Genomic DNA, 21,140 nt, shown 5'->3' on the forward strand with positions numbered 1-21,140 from the left:
ACCATCGGCTACGGCAACGTGGGAAGGAAAAGTCTTATTATAAGAAGTGAATAGTTTATAATTACCTGTCATATGATTTGTAGCACCAAAATCAATGACCCATTTTGAAGACGAAGAAACGAGCTATTTATTGGAATTACCTGACTCAGCAATGGCAGTGACAGACGAAGAACGCTCTGAAGCTAATGATTCTTGATACTTGGCATATTCTTCCGCAGTAAGAGTGTAGGATTGAGCAGAGGATGGAGCAGAAGGTGTAACATCAGTAGTAGCAACTTGGGCAGACCGATACCGTTTCTCCTTGGTCTTGAGAAGAGGACAAGTTTGTTTGGTATGACCAGGCTCATGACAATAAAAGCATTCAACAGATCTGCTGGCATCATTTGGACTTCGCATGTCCCGTTTAACAAATCTACTGGCATCATTTGGACTTCAAATGTCCCGGGTGCTCCCCCTGGTTGGATCCTTAAAAGAGCGGTCCAAAGTATGCCTTTGACCATAAAGAGCGCTAGAAGGAGGAACAGAAGGATTGGCTTAAAGAACTAGGTTACTGTGCAGAATATGAGTCAGAGCCTCCTCACCATCAGGAATGTTAACACTGGAGAGAATCTGAGAAGTGACTCCTTCCTATTCTGAATCGAGTCCATTTAAATATGAGAACAAACATTTGTTTTCGTTGAGCTTGAAGGACCGCGATATCTGTACTTAAAGGTAGCAATTCATTCAATTGCTCAAAAGTGTCCTTTAATTGCATATAGTAATCCTGAACAGATTGCCCTTGGCGATCAGTAGTATAAAACGAGTTATATGTACCATATAAGCGAGAAACATTACCCTTTCCAGCATATAGAGATTTCAAATAATCTATAATTTGTTTGCAATACCCACAATGACGAACCAAGCTAACAATCTTAGCATTAATAGAGTTCTTGATGCCGAGTAAAAGACGAGCATCATCAGCTATCCAATCTTCATCATCCGTTTTCGGGTCGTCGGTCAAATGGCGGGATTTTCTGATACTCCGAAGGTACAACGTAACATTGGTGGTCAATCAACATAATTAGACGCCCCGGTCAATTCACGATCAGTAATTCTAGGAGATACCGCCATAATATCACTAACCATAGGTTTATTATGCCCACTAGTTTTAGTTTTCTTTCCCTCAGCCATAATAATCAGAAATAAGAACAGTAAAGAACAGTTCCAGCAGGTACAAAAATAAAATTACAGAAGCAAATCACCACAGTACCAGGTGCACCAAAAAAGAAGTTGCTGAAATTGAAAATTGACCAGATGGGAAGACCGGAAATAAGGTACTGATCTGGAAAAAAAATAGGCCGGAGAAGAACCAGTGGCCGGAGGTGGTCCCGCGCGTCGGCGCGTGGTCGAAGGGAGGATGCGCGTGGTGGCGCATGGTTAAAGGAACAGCAACCGGAGCAGTAGAATCCGACAGTTCGGCAGGCTGCGAATCTGTAGAGAGGGGCGGTGAGATCAAGTGATAGCCAGAGGTTGGTCGCAAGAAGAAGTAGTGGAACCCTATGTTCCTGAAACTAAAGAACTATTGTTTGCACATAGGGGCAAACCAAAAAAAAAAAGGATCTGCATACTAGGGCGGCTTTGATATCATGTAAATAGAAATACTAAGGTTGGGTGGAATTCTCAATGATTTGTATTAGATTAATCATAGGTATTTATACACAAGTATATGCTAAAGAAAGGAAAGGAATTTCTAGAGTTATGCTAATCTAATCCCTATTAAGCTATGTAACTGACATATATTTGCACTGTAACTGTAACAATGAGTAAATACAACCTCCGTAAATTTTCAATAAAAAATAAACTACTTAATCATGTCATTTATATAATTGAGAACTTGAAATTGTGAGAACACTGCAGTGGAGAAGTATGATTAAGTGACAAATCAGGCTAGCCTATCATCCCCAAATTCTCTACCAATCATCCTACAATTGCTATTGGACAATAATAACAAGAAGACAAATCTTAATTGCAGCAGCTATTTATATAACTCTGCTGGCTACTCCTTGATAAGAAATTAAGTAAATAAAATGTATATGTAATGCAAAATAAGCACTGAAGGCCAATGTGCAAATAAAAATAGATTACTGATGGATATTATGCAGGTTATGTATCAACTCTAACTCGATAATCACCAAATGGCAACCGTATCAAGGATTCTACAAATCACACGATGCAATATGAAATATATCTTTCCTTGCAGCTTTAGAATATGCAGAAAGTGATGTTTAACATAAGAGATGCTGAAAATAAAGGTCACAAACAAAATTTCTAAGCCATAAATGAAAAATACTTTACAACTGGTTTCCTTCTTTTTTGATAAGCATAATGAAAATAAGAAGCAAGAGGGTATAAAATAACTCCTTTCCAACACAAGCTGTTAATTGATGAACACGAGGATTTTCCTAATATAATTCAGATAACAAGGTGAAGAGTAGAGACTACGTGCATCCCAACGATGTTGTAGATTGTTATATAGTATGCTGTTTATGTAACGAGGTACGTAATTATATTGCGTCACTGCATAAGGTACTCCCAGAAGATATTCATTGATAATAGTAGTTGTTACTGCCCCTGCTACAGTCTCTTTTGCAGAAAGAACCATGACCACTACCACCCCAGCCATTCTAACTTCTAAGTATCGAGCCTTCAATTTTATGCAGGATTTGATTCAACACAATATTAGAAGTACACATACCTATAATATAATATTTAAAGCAAAAACAAATACATATAGATATTATATGCATTACATACCTCTCTCATTACCAATCTGCATAAGACAACAGCAACAATTGTGTTTTACAGTATTTGCAGCCTTTAGCAATTCTGCTTACATCTAAAGAAGCTATAAATTAACTGGAAAATTTAGCATGTAATCCTTCTCAACTGATATTCCAGGAATGAGAAAAAGGAAATTCAATGCTCAGATAGAAGAGAAATTTAGAGTCATTTCAGAGTGAAGGAAAATAAAATAGACAAAAAGACTACACACATAAGAAAACGTAGGTTAGCATTTCAGCATTTCACAGAACCACCAGCATTTAAGTAGACATTACGCGATAGAAAAACACCCACCAGAAACACTTAGCACAAAAAGATACACTAATTAGCTCTAAATACTACACATCCAGAATCAATAAATAGCAAAAAAAACCGTACTCATCAGAACTTGAATGAGTATCACAAACAGCCACCAGATTCAAACCACGTTGAATAACTCCAAAATAGCAGTACCAAATGAAAGTCAAGATACCCCATTTTGCAGAACCATGAGACACCAACTAGCAACAATACCATAGCTTGGTAAAGCACTTAGTCGTTCCTCAGAGTTGCACAACAGACTTCACTAATTGAAACAAAATCATCAGAAAAAAAATTCTAGAAATAAAAAGCCTATACTAGTTTGCCAAGAAAATATTAAAAACACTCACCAGAGGTTGAATGATTTATGAGGAATGTTGCATTGAAACTCGACAAGTTGTACGTTTCAGCTTTCATTTCATCTTTTAAACACTTGTGAAACTCCAAAAATTTACATTTAACGAGCAACATAACACAATTAAAGCAGGAAGATTAAATAGTAGATTCACCCATAGAAAGCCAAAATCTAATTTAAGATACTTGAGTGTCAATAATACAATTTCACATAAAAAGCTAACACGCTACAGATAAACATCTCAAACTTTCAAAAGCTGCATTCGATTAGAAAACGCAATAGCAATCCAATCAGGCTGAGCTGCAGACCATTGAAGCTGATTAATTTCAGAACCAGCAGAATACATAGACATGGGATCAATCCCATTAGGACCAGCAACACTAGGCAAATCCCAAATAAGAGCCTGAGCATCATCCCCAACAGAGCAAATATGTCTACAGCTCTGAGGAGCCCACGCAATCGCGTTAACACTAGCCTTATGCCTCTCCAACTCCGCAACGGGCATAGTAGGAGACCGAATATCCAAGATCACAACTTTATTACTCTCCATCAAAATAGTAGCCATATACCTCAAATCCTGCTTATTCCAAGCTAACCTAAGCAAAGGCGTATCAGGCTGCGGACTCTCATAAATAATCGTAGAGTGCTCCTTATCTCTCAAATCAAAAATCCTAACAGACCCATCAGCAGAAACAGAAGCAAAGACTCTAGCTTCACCCCAAGCAATGTCGTAAACCTCTTTATCGTGCGCGATCAACTGCGTTTCGACACAACCCTTTTCGATATCCCAAATAGTACACGTCGTATCAATGCTACAAGTTCCAATTCTCTTAGGTTCAATCTCATTCCAATCAAATGAAGTTAAAGGAGCACAAAATTCACTACTTTTACTATTATTTAAAACCGAGACGGGTTCAGTAGCGTTACCATTGACCTCCCAGAGGCGGAGATAGTCGCCGGAGGAAGCTAGTAAGTCGGGTTTGTGAAGAGAAGACGGGTTGAACATGAGCTTAGTTGGTGGGTACGGGTGGTTAAATGAAAGCGGCGGATGAGGAGTAAAAGAAAGGGTGTCTGTGTTGAATGAGAGGATGTCTACTCTGTTGTTGTACTCTTCGATGAAGCTGCCCACCGCCATGCGGCGGTGGTCGGTGGCGGAGGAGAAAGCCATGGCGTAAATTGGGTGTGGGGAGTCGTAGGTTATGGAGTTTTTGGATTTGAGATGGGTTTCTTCTGTGGGATTATCCATTGAATTAAATTGAATCGAATTGAATTGGGTGTGTTTTTTTTAGTGGATTGATGGGTTTGATTGGAATGGAAGGGAGAGTCAAGAATTGGAGGAGGGAAAATTCATGGGGAAGAAGAACCCTTACCTTCCCGGTTAGTTGGGAAAATAGTGAGCAAGAGAGAAATGTCACCAACCAAATCAACCAAAACAAACATTACAATTTCAATAATATTTTTTTATGAAGGATTTGAATAATAATTGCTAGTTTAATTTTATTTTAGAAATCAATAATTTAGTTTGTAAGTTTTAAAATAATCATTTAATGAAGTCTGAAATTGTGAAAAGTTATAATATTTATAAAATTTAATAAATGATAAACTTGATTTTCAAATTTATTTGTCAAATTAAATAACAAATTTATACCTATGAGTTTTCAAATGGTATAAGCAACATGTTAATTTTTGGATTTAATTCCTTCTACAAGCACATAAAAAGATAATAAATTTATTTATTTAATTTTTAAATAATTAATTACATATTTATTTAATTTATTTATTTATGATTTATTTGAAAGTTTTTTATGTTAAGGGACTTATTTGAATTTGTCCAAATAGAAAAAGGTATAAAATGATTATTAAATTTAGTTATTTTATAAAATTTAATCTTTATAATATTAAAATCTTTTTTTTAAATATAGGGTGCTATTGAATCGTAAAAATACGAAATAGGGTGCAATTGATGAAATTACAACGTTATGATGTTATTAGAAAAAAAAATAAAGATGGATAGTTTTTAGCCTATTATCAAAATTTAATTATATTTGTGGGATGAATATGGTATACATTTACATTGATAAGTTAGAAAATTAATTTTTTTTCTCTAAAGATAGCGATTTAATGTAATTTGTTTAAAGAGTGCCTGCTGTTAAAATTACGCGATTCAATCGCTCAAGTAAAACCCAAATTAAGAGCTTATTGCAAAGCCAAAAACTTTAAAATACATGGATTTCATATATGTTGAAAATGACATGAAAATTACCAATAATAAAGGAACAAAGGATAGAACGCATCCTCTGAACTGGTGACATGGGGTCATCTAATCCAATTTATACTTTTTTGAGCAACTAACTCCAAAACTCTTCATTTTTGAGTCAAATAACTTCATAATTTATATTTTTATTTTAAAAAACAGATTTAAAATAATTTTATCGCAATAATTAGGAAAGTATCGAATTATTTTTTTACATCCTCACCTCCGATTTGTATTTTACGCGTTTTAAAAATACAATTATGGGATTACTTGACCTAAAAATGAAAAGTTTTGGGCTTATTTATTCAAAAAAGTATAAATTGGATTAGATGACCCCGTGACACAAATTTAGAGGCGCGTTGACCCTTTGTTAAATAATAAACCCCTCCGAATTAGTTGCTGCAGTGAAACCACAATGATGGTCCTTAGATGTGAAAATATCATAATTGATCGTAATAAGACTAAAAGGAGGTGGAATCTTAAAAAGGCACCAGATGTTTCCATTTGGCTAAGATCATGAACTAGACGTAACCATAACAGTGAGAAAGGAAAATGAGGCATATATGGCCGTAGACAACCGAGCCGAATCGAGTGTTGAGGTGTTTATATTCAAATTTTTATATGAACAAATCTATTTATGTTCAATTCTCATCATATGAAAAAAGAATTTATGCTCGATTCATATTCATTTGAATTTTAATTAAGGTGTTCATATCCGGTTAATTTAAAATGTAACAATGTTTTTTTTTTTGGTCAATAAACCGAGATTTTATAAAAAAAAAGGCTAAAACGCCAAGCAATACAGCCCAAAAAATGTAACAATGTTAGTATTTGGCTCGTGTTCAGCTCGTCTTTATTCATTTAACAACTATATAAACGAGCACGAATATAAACCACATGGTTTTTTTAATCAAAACTATGTAATTTTATTTTAAATAATATAGTTTTAAAGTATTAGAATAATATTTAAATTTAATTTAAATATATATAGCTAGTTTGTAGGCTCTTTATAGAGTTTACATGCGAGCCAGATTGTGAATTCTTTATCACGATTGTTCGTGAACTCTCTTAATTGAGCCCGTTTGCGAACAATTAAACGAGATGTTTGTGAAAGTAAACGATTTGAACATCTCTATATTCATGTTCAACTTATTCAAATAAATGAACACTTATTAAGCTCGAATATGTTTCGTTTATAACATAAACCAACACAATTGAGCTTTTATCGAGCCGAACGTGGAGCTTCCCTAAAGGCATATTTTTCGACTATAAATCCAAAGGAGACAAAAAACCAAACCTTCTACGCAAATGAACATTGTAAAGAAATGCTTAATCACTCAAAAGCCATCCACCTTTAAACGTTTTTGCGATTGCACCCTGATGTAGGAAAATTCTCTCAGAACTCTCCCACTTTTAGATTCTTTTTCAATTGTACCCCAAAGCATTAAATTGACCTCTTTTCACATGAATTTTTTTTAAAACAACCTTTCATTTTTAATCTATATTCTAATTAAACACTAATATTATTAATAATGTAAAAAATCATTCTTTTTAAAATTATATCGAATAATTTTTTAAAATTAAAACCATAAAAAAATTTAAATTTCGGGTACAATTGAAAAAAAAAATCTAAAGGTGGTGGGATTTTGAGAGGATTTTCCTATGTCAGTATGCAATTGGAATGAAATTTAAAAATGGGAGGGTTTTTAAAGAATTTTCCAATATCAGAGTGCAATTGAAAAAAAAATTAAAAATAAAGGACTTTTGAATGATTAAGCTTTTAATAAATACTAGTTTCGCATTACGTGCTATGCACGTGGCTCGTAACGTAACTCGTCAATAAATATATTAGTAAATTTATTATAATTATATCAATTTTTTATTTATAATTAATATTAAATTAGTTAAAAAAATTTGTAAAAGTAAATATAATATATTCGGTTATTAAATTTTTTTCCATACTGAATTTATTTTTCTTTTGTTTTTATAATAACCATAATTAAATAATTAACTTAATTTTATTAATAATATCTTTAAAAATAATAAGATAGAAATTTAAATAATATTATACTGACCAAATATAATATTTTATTTTTGTAGTTCAATTAAACTAAAAGATAGGTATTCCTACTAATTTGGAGGCAATTTAGTTATTTTTTACATAGCAAAAACTAAATTGGAGATAATTTAGCTACCTATTCTAATTAGGACTTTAATTATAATAGTGATTAATTAAATAACTAATTAGTTAATGATTATAAAACCTTTATTTAGTACTAAACTGAAAAGGATTATTCAGTAAATTTGCCTGTCCCCCCCCCCAATCCGTGCTTTTATATATGGTATAGATTTAGAGACTCTCCTGCTCCATAATAAACACAATGCAAATATCGATGAAGCATCATGCAAGGTACGCCACAAAACTCCCTATCATTCTCCATTTCCCTTCTCTTTCTAGTTGAATCTATTTTCCAATAGTTAATAAATATACAAATTATTTTTTCAAATTATTTTATTAAATGAAACAAACACAGAGATTAGTTTTAATATTATATATTTATATATATATATATATATATATATATATATGAACAGACAATAATACGAAAATTATACTCTACAAATACTAAGTCCTAAAAGTCTTATACACAAAAATAAGACATTTTTTTTATAATTGGGGAGGGGGAGCGCTTGTGGAAGGAATTGAACCCACAACTTTAACACTTTGTGTTTAACACTTATACCATTTGAGTTACAGCTTGTTGGTAACACATTCTCTTCTTTTAATCAGTTATTTTTTTATAAAGAATTAAATATATAAATAAAAAGGTTAATGTTATAAAAATACACTAACTTTACACGTTTTCTTATTTTAATTATGCAGTTTAAATTTTCTCATTTTCATGCACGAACTACCACTTTTTTCAAATTCATTCACAGTACTGAGGTATTATGGCTCTATTGGTGTAATTCGCTAAGGTGGAGGTCATTTTAACACCAATGAATGAGTACCACCTCAGCACCGTGCATGAATTTGAGAAAAAGTGGCACTTCGTGCATGAAAATGAAAAAATTTAAACTATGTGATTAAAATGAGAAAACGTGTAAAGTTCGTGATTTTTTTTTACATTAACCCTAAGTAAAATTAGGCTTGATGACTTAAAAAATCCCAACCTTATGGATTGGGATTCCTTCAAGTTCAAAATGAATTTAAGGGAGTCATGTTTACGATTTACACCATTCATTTTATATTGAACGGTGTAGATTAAAAAAGTATAATTTTAATCAAATTAATCTACACCGTTCAATTTACAATTAACGGTGTAGATCGTGAACATGACCTTGTCAAGTTCATTTGAATTTGAGGGAATCTCAATCCCAACCTTATAGCCCCTCTTCGATCATATCCTGACGTTGAAAACTTGTCAATTTTGTCTTATTTTACAATTTATTGTTTTAATTGTACCCCAATTTTTTAATTTTTGTCAATTTTTTTACTTAAATGATGAAATCATTCAATTAACCATATTTAAAGATAATATTAAATTCATTTCCATCAAAAAAATACAAATATACTTTATTTTTAAAAACTAACTAAAAACCATAATCAAATTAAAACTAATTTAAATTGTTAATTAATTTAACTAAATTTAAATAAATTTTAAACATGTACAATTAATATATGTTATACATGGAAATTTTTTTTGAATCTTTTCCAAATGAAAAAGACGTCAATTTAATTTTTTAGGGTACAATTGAAACGATAAAATGCGAAATAGGGTAAAATTGACATGTTTTCAACATCAGGATAGGATCGAAAATGGATTATAAGATCATGGTTTTTTAAGGTATTAGGCCATAAGATTAATACTCTCTCCATTTTTTTGTTGTTGTCCATTTAGCAAAATATTTTTGTCTATATTTAATTGTCCATTTAGATTTTCTAGATTATTTTAATCCTTATCTTCTAATTTATCTATCCCTAATAAATTACTCCATGTTTTAATTTAAAAGGCATTTATTAATTAGTAGGGCTAAATTAGTATTTTTTTTATAAGTTAAGACAAAAAGTGCACTATCTTGATATGTACAATTTTGGCTAAATGGACAACTAAAAAAATGGAGAGAATAGTCTTTAAACATTAATTCAATTATAAAATTTGATCTCGCAAGCGTCGACCTAATTTTTTTATAGAAATTCAGTCATAAGATTTTAAATGGATTTGGCTAGAAGAGATGCTAATTGTTCAAATTATTTTTCTATAGTTGCCTTCGTCTTCGCGCTTATTTTAGAAAGTACATTCGGAAAATAGTAAATTATGTTTCTACCTCGAGGAATGAACGGAAAATACTTCGCTCACAATTCCGGTTATTGAGAAAGTGAATAATATGAGGAGATATATAGATTAGATTTATTAGATATTTGTGTTTGATTATCCTAGTTAAGACATATGGTCTTTAGCCTTTGATAAAAAAAAATGGAATTATTTTCCAAATATCTACTTTTTTTAAAGTATTTACACCATTTTAACTCATATTTTCTTCTTATCCTACGTTACCTAAAAAAGTCTTATCTCATTTTAGGTTAAACTTATACATAGCCACATTTTTTTCTCTTTTTTCTCTCTCAAAATTCTCTCTTCTTTTCTTCTTATTTTTCATTTGATTTTCAGTTTATCTCCTCCGATTACTTTTCCGTTCGTCTTTTCCGCTCGCGCTTCCATTCGTCTACTTCCGATGGATTTCTCGTCGTTTTTCCGTTCGTCTTTTCCGTTCGCGCTACTCCGTTCGTCTCTTCCGTTCGCGCTATGGATTTCTCGACTTGTTTTTAGATTTGTGTAATTTTTTAGGTTTTTTTTGTAATGATTTAAATATTTTGTAAATAAATTATTGTAGATCTATAATTTTTTGTTTATAAAATTGTTCTATTATTCATATAATTATTTATTTGGTTTTTTCTTATTCATGGATTTGTTTATTGCTACTGATTTTAAAAAGAAAAAAATTGATTTATGGTGCATTTGTAGTAATTTTATAATACTAGTTTCGCATTACGTGCTATGCAAGTGGTTCATAACGTAACTCGTCAATGAACATATTAGTAAATTTATTAAAATTATATCAATTTTTTATTTATAATTAATATTAAATTAGTTAAGAATTTTTGTAAAAGTAAATATAATATATTCGGTATTAAATTTTTTTTCTATACTGAATTTATTCTTCTTTTGGTTTTATAATAATCATAATTAAATAATTAACTTAATTTTATTAATAATATCTTTAAAAATAATAAGATAGAAATTTAAATAATATTATATTGACCAAATACATATTTTAATTTAATAGTTCAATCAAACTAAAAGATAGATATTCCTACTAATTTGAAGACAATTTAATTATTTTTTACATACTAAAAACTAAATTGGAGATAATTTAGCTACTGATTCTAATTAGGACTTTAATTACTATAGTGATTAATTAAATAACTAATTAGTTAATGACTATAAAACCTTTATTTAGTTGTAAACTGAAAAGGATTATTCAGTAAATTTACCTGTCCCCCCCCCATCTGTGCTTTTATATATAGTATAGATATAGATATTTACGTTTTAGTGTATTTTTGGTGTATATATAGTGCATTTCTGCCGTTTTTAGTATATTTATGGTGCATTTACAGTGTTTATGGTGTATTTGCAGTGTTTATGGTGTATTTGCAGTGTTTCATGGTGTAAACCACAAAAAACACTACAAAATGTCATAAATGCACTAAAAATACACTATATATACACTACTTATACACTATATATACACTAGTTATACACTATATATACACTACTTATATACTTTATATACACTAATCTTATACTATATAAACACCATAATATACACTACTGTTACACTATAAAAAAAAACTCAGGAAAAAAATCTATGAAAAATAAAAATTAACACTATATATACACTAATCTTACACTATATAAAAAAACTGTCGGTCGGTTCGGTCGACCGAACCGAAAAAACCGAAAACTGAAATTGGAAACCTAAAAAAAGTATTTTTGAAATTAAAAAAACAAAAAGGTATTTTTCGTAAATAAAAAAATGTAAAAAAGAAAAATCAAAACTTGGCAGGTAAATGTGTAAATAAGTTACCAAAACATGTATTTCAGGAAATTACCACAACAAAAATTAGTACTACTAGTATGATTTTTATTTTTTATGTTTGTTTTTGAATTCTTTTGAATGGATTTTATTCAACATTTTAATTACTGAGCATTTATTACCTATATGTATTAATCTTTTTTTTTTTTGATAATTATGTAATTATATTTGCTTAATGAATATAGTCTAAGCTAGACATGCTTACTTGAACTTAGAGCTAGAAAACTCAAACTATCCAATAATTGACAATGCTTTGTAATTAGATATATCACAATGCATCTCAAGCAGGCATAAACGAATAGACCATCATCAAGACTACATCTTCCATAAATTAACAATTTTGTTCCGAATTTAAAGGTACAAGGATTGAAGAGTTTGAGCCCCTGTGTACATTACAACTATAGAGTAAATTACCACACAATATAAAACACCAGAACAATGAACTGGTTTTACAGGCTTCAAATGCTGTATGATAATTAGCATCTTGAAGGATTCTCACCTTTTAAAAACATTCAGAGCATCTGGTGCCTTTTTAATATACAGAAAACTATTTGGCAGAAAAATTAAAAGGGAAAACAAATGCTGGAGAACACGTGACGGGACTCAAATTTTAAATCATATTGATATAGATAGGATAGGACTGAGTAATAACCGAACTCGGCTATTTTTTCGAATCAGAGCAGACCGATGTTTATTTTGGTTCAGTTAAACTTGTTAAGCAAATTTGATCTGGATGTCAGTGAGTAGAAAATTATTAATTTTCATTAACTAAATCGACAATATATATTATAAATATTTGGTGCAATCTTGTTTTCATTATATCGCCTTATAAAATGGTGGCTTGGTTCTAGATTTTGCTTAACCAAACCAAACCGAGCACACCCCTAGATATAGAGCATTCATATAACATAGTAACAACACGTAGTTTGTTGGAGACTTCCTAGTCAATGGAATCCTATTATTGATGGTCATAGAATTCAGCTAAAATGACAACATTTTACACCTTAGAACAATGAAAATTACAATTTTTGTTACGTGTGTAGACTTTTTTTTTAATATATGTAGAGACTTGAACAAGGAATCAAGTGATTTATGCAGTGATCGGTGGCAGGGGCAGAACTACCCTTAGGTTAAATCAACGTAATTTTTAAAAATAGAAGTAAATTTTTAAAAATAGAGGTAATTTTGTGGTGCATTCAGGGCTTGATGGAGGTTAAGCCCAGGCTGCCCGAAAATTACAGGTGAGATAGAAATTAAGCCCAGGCTGAAAAAAAATTCTGCCACTAACCGGTGGACAGGTTCTTACAATAATGGATTCTGAGCTATTATTGTCAGAATAACATGGACCAAAACATGAGGACAGTTAGATACTGGAGGATCACATGCAAGAAACTCGGAAATAGGAAAAGATAATAACACACAATATGTAAGCCATGGATATGCCAACAAAATCTATATATTTTATAGCCTAATTAGACAATGATAGCGCACCTGAAAGATAAACCAGACGAGCTTCAGATGGACTGAACATGGCTGAGATATACATAATTTACCGGAGTTTCCCCCTCATACAGAATTATCATGTCTTGGTACATCAATTGGTTGAGACGCTAAGTTGTTGATAATGCTCTGTAAACTTCCCATTATAAATGAAAATGATGGACGTTGTGAGGGCTCGCTGCAGTAAAGTGTCAAGCCATCAGTTAGGTTGTAAGAGACTAGGAGAAAAGTACATGAAAATTAGTGTCTTATCCTGGATATTGTTAACAGAAAATTTTAATTCGTAACACTTTATTAGTTCACAGAAATTACTGAGGAGAAAAGTACATGAAAATTAGTGTCTTATCCTGGATATTGTTAACAGAAAATTTTAATTCGTAACACTTTATTAGTTCACAGAATTACTGAATTCACTTACGGAGTCAAGCATAAGTCGATCAAGGAAGCTACTGAAGGATTTACACTGGTCGGGATTTCAAGTCTTTCACCCTTAAAAGCAACAGCTGCGACAACCTGCAACATGATAAAGTAACATGTTTTTAATATTGAAATGCACAGAGAAAATATGCTCATCTCTAAAATTTAAGGATATATGCAATTTGGCTAATGTTTCCGTTGTCCCTATGCTAATTCCTATCTGAAATGTCCTTCTCTCAGCATTTAAGATTCCTCCTTGATAATCAGAACCCAAATACTTGCTAAGGAAACACCAACTTGGCAACCAATTCTTATTAGTAATAGTTGCAGCTTTTAGACAAAAGCAAACTATAATGGTGCAATCCATAAAAATGGAAAATCTGGGTTCATTCGTCTGACTCTGACAGCCCACAAAATCATCAAAGGTACAAGGTGCAAGTCCATTTCCCTCTATGAAACTAAAACGGACAAAATATTTGTTCATCTAAAACATCACTTTTATTATGTAAATGAGCTTAAATGTTCTAGAATAGAAAAACAGTCAAAAGAGCATTTCTCTCGGTCGCTAGTCTACAAGAACCCAGTCAAAATCAGTTACAGTGCTCCTATATGGAATTATCGGTCCAATTATCCTAATTAGTACTCCAATATCAACCACAGCTTATTCCCGTTCTTCATATTTTATTTACTAGAGAAACTTATTTAAGTTACAATCTCCTTTTTAGAGAATATAATATCTATTACTTGTTAAGTTAATGCAAATTAAATGACCACCATAACCAATTATCAATATGTTCTTTGAATTTTTAGCATGCCGCATGCAGCATGGTGATAGATAAACCTGTGCTTGATTTAGACTTCTCCAAGGTTGTTGTAGTGTCATTAGCTCCCATAAAATCACACCAAAGCTATATACATCAGATTTTTCATTGGATGGCTCATTACGAAGAACTTCCGGCGCCATCCACTCAGGCTACAAAAAAGAAGCAACAACAAGATGTTTTAGTCTAGTAAAGCACAAGATACCTTGTAAAATAACTTCTAAATTTTTTAGTACAACTTACAGTTCCTGCTGCAGTTTTTGATGTAAGATAAGTCCTTGCTTTTGAACGGGATAGACCAAAATCGCAAACCTAAATGATCATAAGTGTCATTTTCCCAGAGGCAAAAATTGTTACTGTCCTTACTACATAGATAAGCAATATGTAGATATCAAAAGTGAGCACAGCATGTTCTGCAGTTAAACTATACTGATTCAACCAGCAATCTCAAAATAACCCCCATCTGACAGCTGACACCAAGGGAGTAAAAAGACACTTGGGTCGATTATTTATTTTCTTTGTTTATTTTTCTGATCTTCAATAGAACATAAGATTTGAACGGCCTTGGTGCAATACATCAGTAACACGAGAGGTAAAAATAGGGTGATGTGTTGCATTCGTCCCCTTCCATTGAAGGGTTTTATTGTTACAACAATGCTTGTGAATAAAGCAGATATCTCTATTAGAAGAAAGGCGATGTTACTAACCTTTACTGTATATTGACTGTCCACTAAGAGATTGAGAGACTTCAAATCGCGATGTACAATGGGAGGTCTAAGCTGATGAAGATAGTTCATACCTTTTGCCTGTATAGGGAAGTAAACAGCTAGTAAGCCCAAGAAATGAATTAAGTCAAGTTGAAAATGCTAAGAATGACCAATGGTTCAAACTTTTCCAAGCAATAACAATCAACTGACACACCATTTGCCAACTGAAATTCTAGAAGTAAGAAATAGAAGCGTACCACATCATAAGCCATATTTAAGCGACGATTTTTATCTAGTATCCGTCGAGCATCAGGCATATGCAAAAGTCTATGTAAGCTACCCCTGGTATCAAGATAAGATATTTCCTTTCATCTATTAATATGATGCATTTACTTGAGATAAAATGACCAAATGAAGAAGCATCTACTAGATCATCAATATGTATGGAGGCTTAAATACCTTGACAAATACTCTGTAACTATGGACAGGTTCGGAGGCTGAGTAACAGCACCCATGAAAAGAACAATGTTTGGATGTCGCAAACGTTTCATGATTGAGACCTGATAGACAGACCAATACAGTTAAATTAGATCAAGAGAATGAGACTGGGAAAGCCAGTCACTAGTCAATGTTTGTGCACCTCACACAAAAATTCATTGAAGCGCTCTGCATGGTAATCTTGCTCCATAAGAATTTTGACAGCAACATCCTAGCATGACAGGCTCAACATTAAAGATAAGGCAGTAAAACCAAGATCAGGGATGAACTATGAACTCAACATTTAAAAAAGTGCTTACTGAACCGCGCCAGTCTGCCCTACGGACGGTTCCAAAAGAACCTGAAAAGCACACGTATTAAGGGAAATGTGAATATTTATGATCATCGATGTGAAATGCTAAACATTCAAATAAGAAAATACCTTCTCCAATCTTCTCCTTGAGAATAAGTTCATTCCATGGAATATCCAAATCTTCCTCTTCAAGTTGAAGTTCGCTTCTTGATTTACTTACAAATGGCTGATTTTCTTTGAAGAAGAACTGGTTATTTGAAGCATCGGGTAAGACAGAAATTGGATGTCGACCTCTAGTATGAGTTGGCAGAATTGTATCTTCAGGTGAGCTACTCGAGTCACTATATTTTTCGTCTTTGAAGAAAGTTTGACTAATTTTGTCATCTTGATCAATAGCACTGCCTGTATGGTAATTTTTTTTTGGTGCTAATATTAGTAATAAATCTTTTGATTAAATATCAGTTCTAATGAAATATCCAGGTAACAGCATTACTTGAGTATTTTTGGCATATGAGATGCATTACATGTGCATGTAAGACATCATAAAGACATAAGAATCGATATAATGTTTCCCCTTTTGTGTCTGTTTAGAGACGCAAATCTCAGTTTGATGTTCTTCAATTTATGCACTGTTAGATTCCATCTTAAAATCAATTGGTACTAAGTTGAGAGGTCCAACCGATATATAAACACAAGTCCATTCACACACACAACCAATATGGGATTATCCACGTCAACACACACAAAGAAAATCAAATAAAAACACCACAGAAGTGCACTACTGAATGATACAAACATATAAAAATGAAATCAGACAACTAGTACACAATTTTAAGGAAACAGAGCAACTATTTGTATCTCAAACAATAATAAAAATGAGATAGATTTCAGGGATGAGGCTGACAGCCAAAGAAAATAGTAGAGGAAGATAAGCTTTTCATTGATGCCAAAAGAATCAATGGTACTTATGGAAAGATTAAAAATGTATAGTTGAGAAAAATCAAGGTAATCACCTGAAGTAGTATCATCAAATGCAAGATTAAGTGAGTCCGAGTCAAAGAAGTGTTTGGCCAACATCCTGAGATCATCAGCTGTTTGGACTGGCTTATAAGTTGTATGAGATAATGGAGAAGAAACTAAGATTGAAGAAGTACTGTTGAGTGAGGAATCAGGCTGGCTTAATGACCCTGGTTTCACAAACAAATCCACCAAATATTCCCTAGAAACATTTGTAGATAAATTCAAAGTCAGACATCTAAAACTCCAATTGCAATGCTGAGTAGAGAGCAAGAAGATTCACTCATTGCACAGGAGATGCTAAAAGCATAAAGGTCATATGCAATTCATTGATTAAAAAAAAATTATTTTAATACAGTTGATTTACTCTCTTAAGATAGAGATGAAAAACGAACGAGAAGCCAGGGGCATATATTTTCTTGTCCAACCGCAAACAGATTAAAAATTCAACTACTTATCTCTAATACCTGAACAAGTTCCACACTGGTAGAGCTTCTATCTAACTATGCTCCTTAGTTCTTGGCATCATTTACTTTCATTCAAGCTTGTACAGAAAATAGTGAGCGGGTTCATTTTTCTATATTCATTTGTCAATTTTTGTTTTTCTATTAATTTTGTAAAAACTGAAAAAGATAAAGCTAAGTCATTTTTATGCACTAGTAAAAGAAGAAACATTTAACAAACACGACAAAGATACACCCTTGCGCATTCGATATCCTTATTTTCTACAAACTTCTGCATAGCTAAATACCTCACATTTTCTCAGCTTTCATGACTTTAAATAGCACATACCTCTCATCACCAACTTGTACAATACAAGAAGCAGCATCGTCTCTTCTACAGTATTTACAGCCTTTAGCAATTCTGCATGGTAAGTTAATTGAGTCTGCTAACACCTACAAAATCACAATTAAAGGAAAGCTTCATCCAGTAAATTTTTGCAATAGACATATCTATGCTTGAGAAAGAAATGCTTCTTTAACAATCGTACAAAAGAAACATTTATAGTGCAAATTAGTTGGAATATCTGAAGGGCAGATATAAATAGCTGAATGTAGTGCACTTTTGCATTGAACAAACAAAATGGTAGATTTTAACAATTGCATAACCGATCATGCAAAAGTAGAACGATGCACTTAAAATCATACGGCATTTACTTTAAAGAGTAGGGCACGATGAACACAAAGGCCAACAGGTAAGCTTCCAATAGGGAGGACAATGGATCCTAAACGGTTTTGCAGAACTTCAGTGCAATCCTTCCAGCACATAGCAAACGTATTTTGTTCAGTAGCAGTCACACCCCTGTCATCAATCAAAAAACTTGTCCATAAAATTACAAGACAAAAAGATACATCAACCAACAAGATGTCCAGTCAGTACTATAAGAAAACTCACCCCATGCGATTACAGACAAGATTAGCAAGCTGATCAATCTCATCTTTTGTAGTTATCCAGTTACTAGAAAGACTAATAACTCTATTATTTAGCTCCTTCAAACCAGGATCCGTAAATTTGTCCATCAAGATTACAGTAACAAACAAATCATCGCAAGGATTGAGAGCTTTTAAGGATTCAAAAGATGGGATCAGGCCAATCTCTTTTTGGTCTGTACTTATAGTCCAAGCATAAGGATCCACTCCATGAATTACATAAAACCCATCTGGGATTCTGTCATAGTAACTTAGACACCCATTTACCTACAAGACATTTTCAAAAAACATTCAACACATCAATCAAACCACCCTAAATTCTTTAAAGATTACGACTAGCACTGTCTTTGATATAAATAAATTTCATTCTCTTTATGGAATTTATGTGAAAATCCACAAAAGAAATATGCTAATGAAAACACAACCTTGTTTTGATAGGAATGAATTCAATTCTATAAAATTCTAGCAAAAATCAAGTTTGTTAAGAGCAAATAAAGAGTAATAAAATTGAATTGAATTCCTAGCAAAGTTACTACTTTTTATATGATATTTCTTTTTTCGTGACAAGGACTCACTCTCCCGAGCTTCAGCTCAGGATCACAGGATATGGACCACCCGCAAATCCATATTCCTGGCAATTCCGGGCAAAATGCCCGGCAATCAAGTTCCAACCACTCCATTTATTAGAAAGGAAGTAACCAGGGTTTAAACCCGTAATAGCGCCCAGATGGCTGAGACTTACACCACCAGACCAAACCCGTACGGGCTACTTTTGATACGATTCTATTTCATCCAAAATGCACTTGGATGAACTAAAATTCTCTACTTACAACAAGACTCTTGCCAACACAATAAATCCACAAAACTAAAAAAAATATAAAAGAAATCAAACTGTTATACACAGCTAAACAAAAAAAAACTAATAAAATTTAAAAATTACTCAGCACAAAAATAAAAATTAAAAAATTTACCCAAAATCGATGAGAAAGGGACTGAGGAGAATGAGAAGTGGAATTGAAATCCAAGAAATAGGAATCAGTCGCTAAAGCAGCTTGCGATGATAATCTCAAAGCTAATGCTAACTGCAGTTGGTAACTCTCTTCCGTTTGTTGCACCCAGCTGTTCAAACACGTCGTCGTTTCTGCCTCTGCTGCTGTCGTTTCGCCGCTTAACCAGTAACCGTACTCCATATTTATTCAGCTGAACCTAAAGAAGTTTAATGAGAAACGGAGGAAAGCGAGGGAATTGAATTCTTTTTTATTTTTTTATTTTTGTTTTCTGTTAACTGTGGTCGTTAGTGGGGGGTCCACTGGCGAATGTAACTGGTTTTCGCCCGATACAGTGAACCGGAGCTGGGTTTTTACTGGGTGTGTCCGGGTTTATGTTTTCTGATTTGGGTGATGGATTTGGGGGTGTTCGTTTTTTTATTCAAGTGGTTGCGTGTCTTCATCATGGGAGAATTTTTGTTGTGAAAAAACATTGAATAAAGGATCAATTCACCCCCTCAATTTGGCACGAAATATCAAAAAGGTCATTTTTGAAGAAATTGGATCAAACTAACCCACAACTATGCATTTTAGCATCAAAAAGGCCCTTCCCCACTCTCACACCCTCGAGTGAAATACACTCTCTACTTTAAAATGTAAAAAAGTTTAAAATGATCCTTAATTTTTATTTCATTTCTTATACTAGTATATACATTTTTAAATTTCAATTATAACCTTTATTTTTCAAAACTTCAAAAATCAAATTAACATTTACATAAAAATGAAAGGATCTTTCTAAACTTTTTTTCATTATGTAATAAAAAATATAATTTATATTAAAAAAATAACCTAACCTAATTTATGAACAAAGGGTAAATCTTAACCCACCGCCGTCATCTCTTCAATCTTCTTCTTGTGTCCATCCATAGTTGTTTTTCTAGCAACAACCAGTGGTTGTCTTTCATCTTCTTCTTTATCCTCCATATTCTTCTTCAAGCTGCAATTTCTGCATTTCATCGAACTAGTTCATAACATCATCGTCGTCGTTCGTTTTGCCGTGCGTCTGTGCGACGGGCAGAGGTGATAGAAGACGACGGCGATGACAAACAAAACCAGATGGGACCGATGTCGAGGATAAAGAAGAAGATCATTGGACAGAGGGAGTCAACGGCGATTAATATTTTAGTTTTCTATTTGAGATTTTTTTGTTTTAATTGATTTAAGATTTTTGTGGTTTTGAATTGATTTTGTTGATTTCAATTGATGGGTATAAGATTTTGTTATTTTGAATTGATTTTGCTGATTTCAATTGATGGGTATTGTATGTATCAGGGTCGACGGGTTTCAATTGATCGTTTCTTCTTGTTGAGGATCAACTGCAGGGCAAGCTGAAGAGTAGCGGCAGGGCCGGCGGCGGTTTGAGGAGCACTGAGGGCGACGGTTTGAGGAGCAAGGCCGTCATTTTTATTGTTGCAGATTGGGTTTAATTCAATTCGATTAGTTTTAAATTAGGTTATAGTTAGATTTTAATTAGAATATTAATGTATTTAATTAGTATTAAATTATGATTAATTAGTGTTAAAA

At 32.6% G+C, this 21,140-nt stretch overlaps 2 protein-coding genes across 2 annotated transcripts; both read right to left on the bottom strand.

The window, feature by feature from the left end:
- Positions 1-3,632: 3,632 nt before the first annotated feature.
- On the bottom strand, positions 3,633-4,913 carry LOC126662268 (protein TRANSPARENT TESTA GLABRA 1). The gene has a single exon (XM_050356191.2). The coding sequence runs from the start codon at positions 4,719-4,721 to the stop codon at positions 3,717-3,719; it is 1,005 nt and encodes a 334-aa protein (XP_050212148.1). The 5' UTR covers positions 4,722-4,913; the 3' UTR covers positions 3,633-3,716.
- An 8,240-nt stretch (positions 4,914-13,153) lies between these two features.
- On the bottom strand, positions 13,154-19,817 carry LOC126660817 (serine/threonine-protein kinase CTR1-like). Its single transcript, XM_050354503.2, has 15 exons — positions 19,542-19,817; positions 18,536-18,837; positions 18,298-18,442; positions 17,933-18,036; positions 17,137-17,342; positions 16,253-16,525; positions 16,131-16,171; positions 15,974-16,042; positions 15,793-15,893; positions 15,591-15,675; positions 15,334-15,432; positions 14,870-14,938; positions 14,647-14,778; positions 13,807-13,901; positions 13,154-13,566 (listed from the first exon to the last, which is right to left on the bottom strand). Exons 1-15 carry the CDS (start codon positions 19,758-19,760, stop codon positions 13,455-13,457), a joined length of 2,052 nt encoding a protein of 683 aa, XP_050210460.1. The 5' UTR covers positions 19,761-19,817; the 3' UTR covers positions 13,154-13,454.
- Positions 19,818-21,140: the final 1,323 nt, after the last annotated feature.

Source organism: Mercurialis annua, linkage group LG8 (assembly GCF_937616625.2).
Source record: "Mercurialis annua linkage group LG8, ddMerAnnu1.2, whole genome shotgun sequence".
Lineage (NCBI taxonomy): Eukaryota > Viridiplantae > Streptophyta > Magnoliopsida > Malpighiales > Euphorbiaceae > Mercurialis > Mercurialis annua.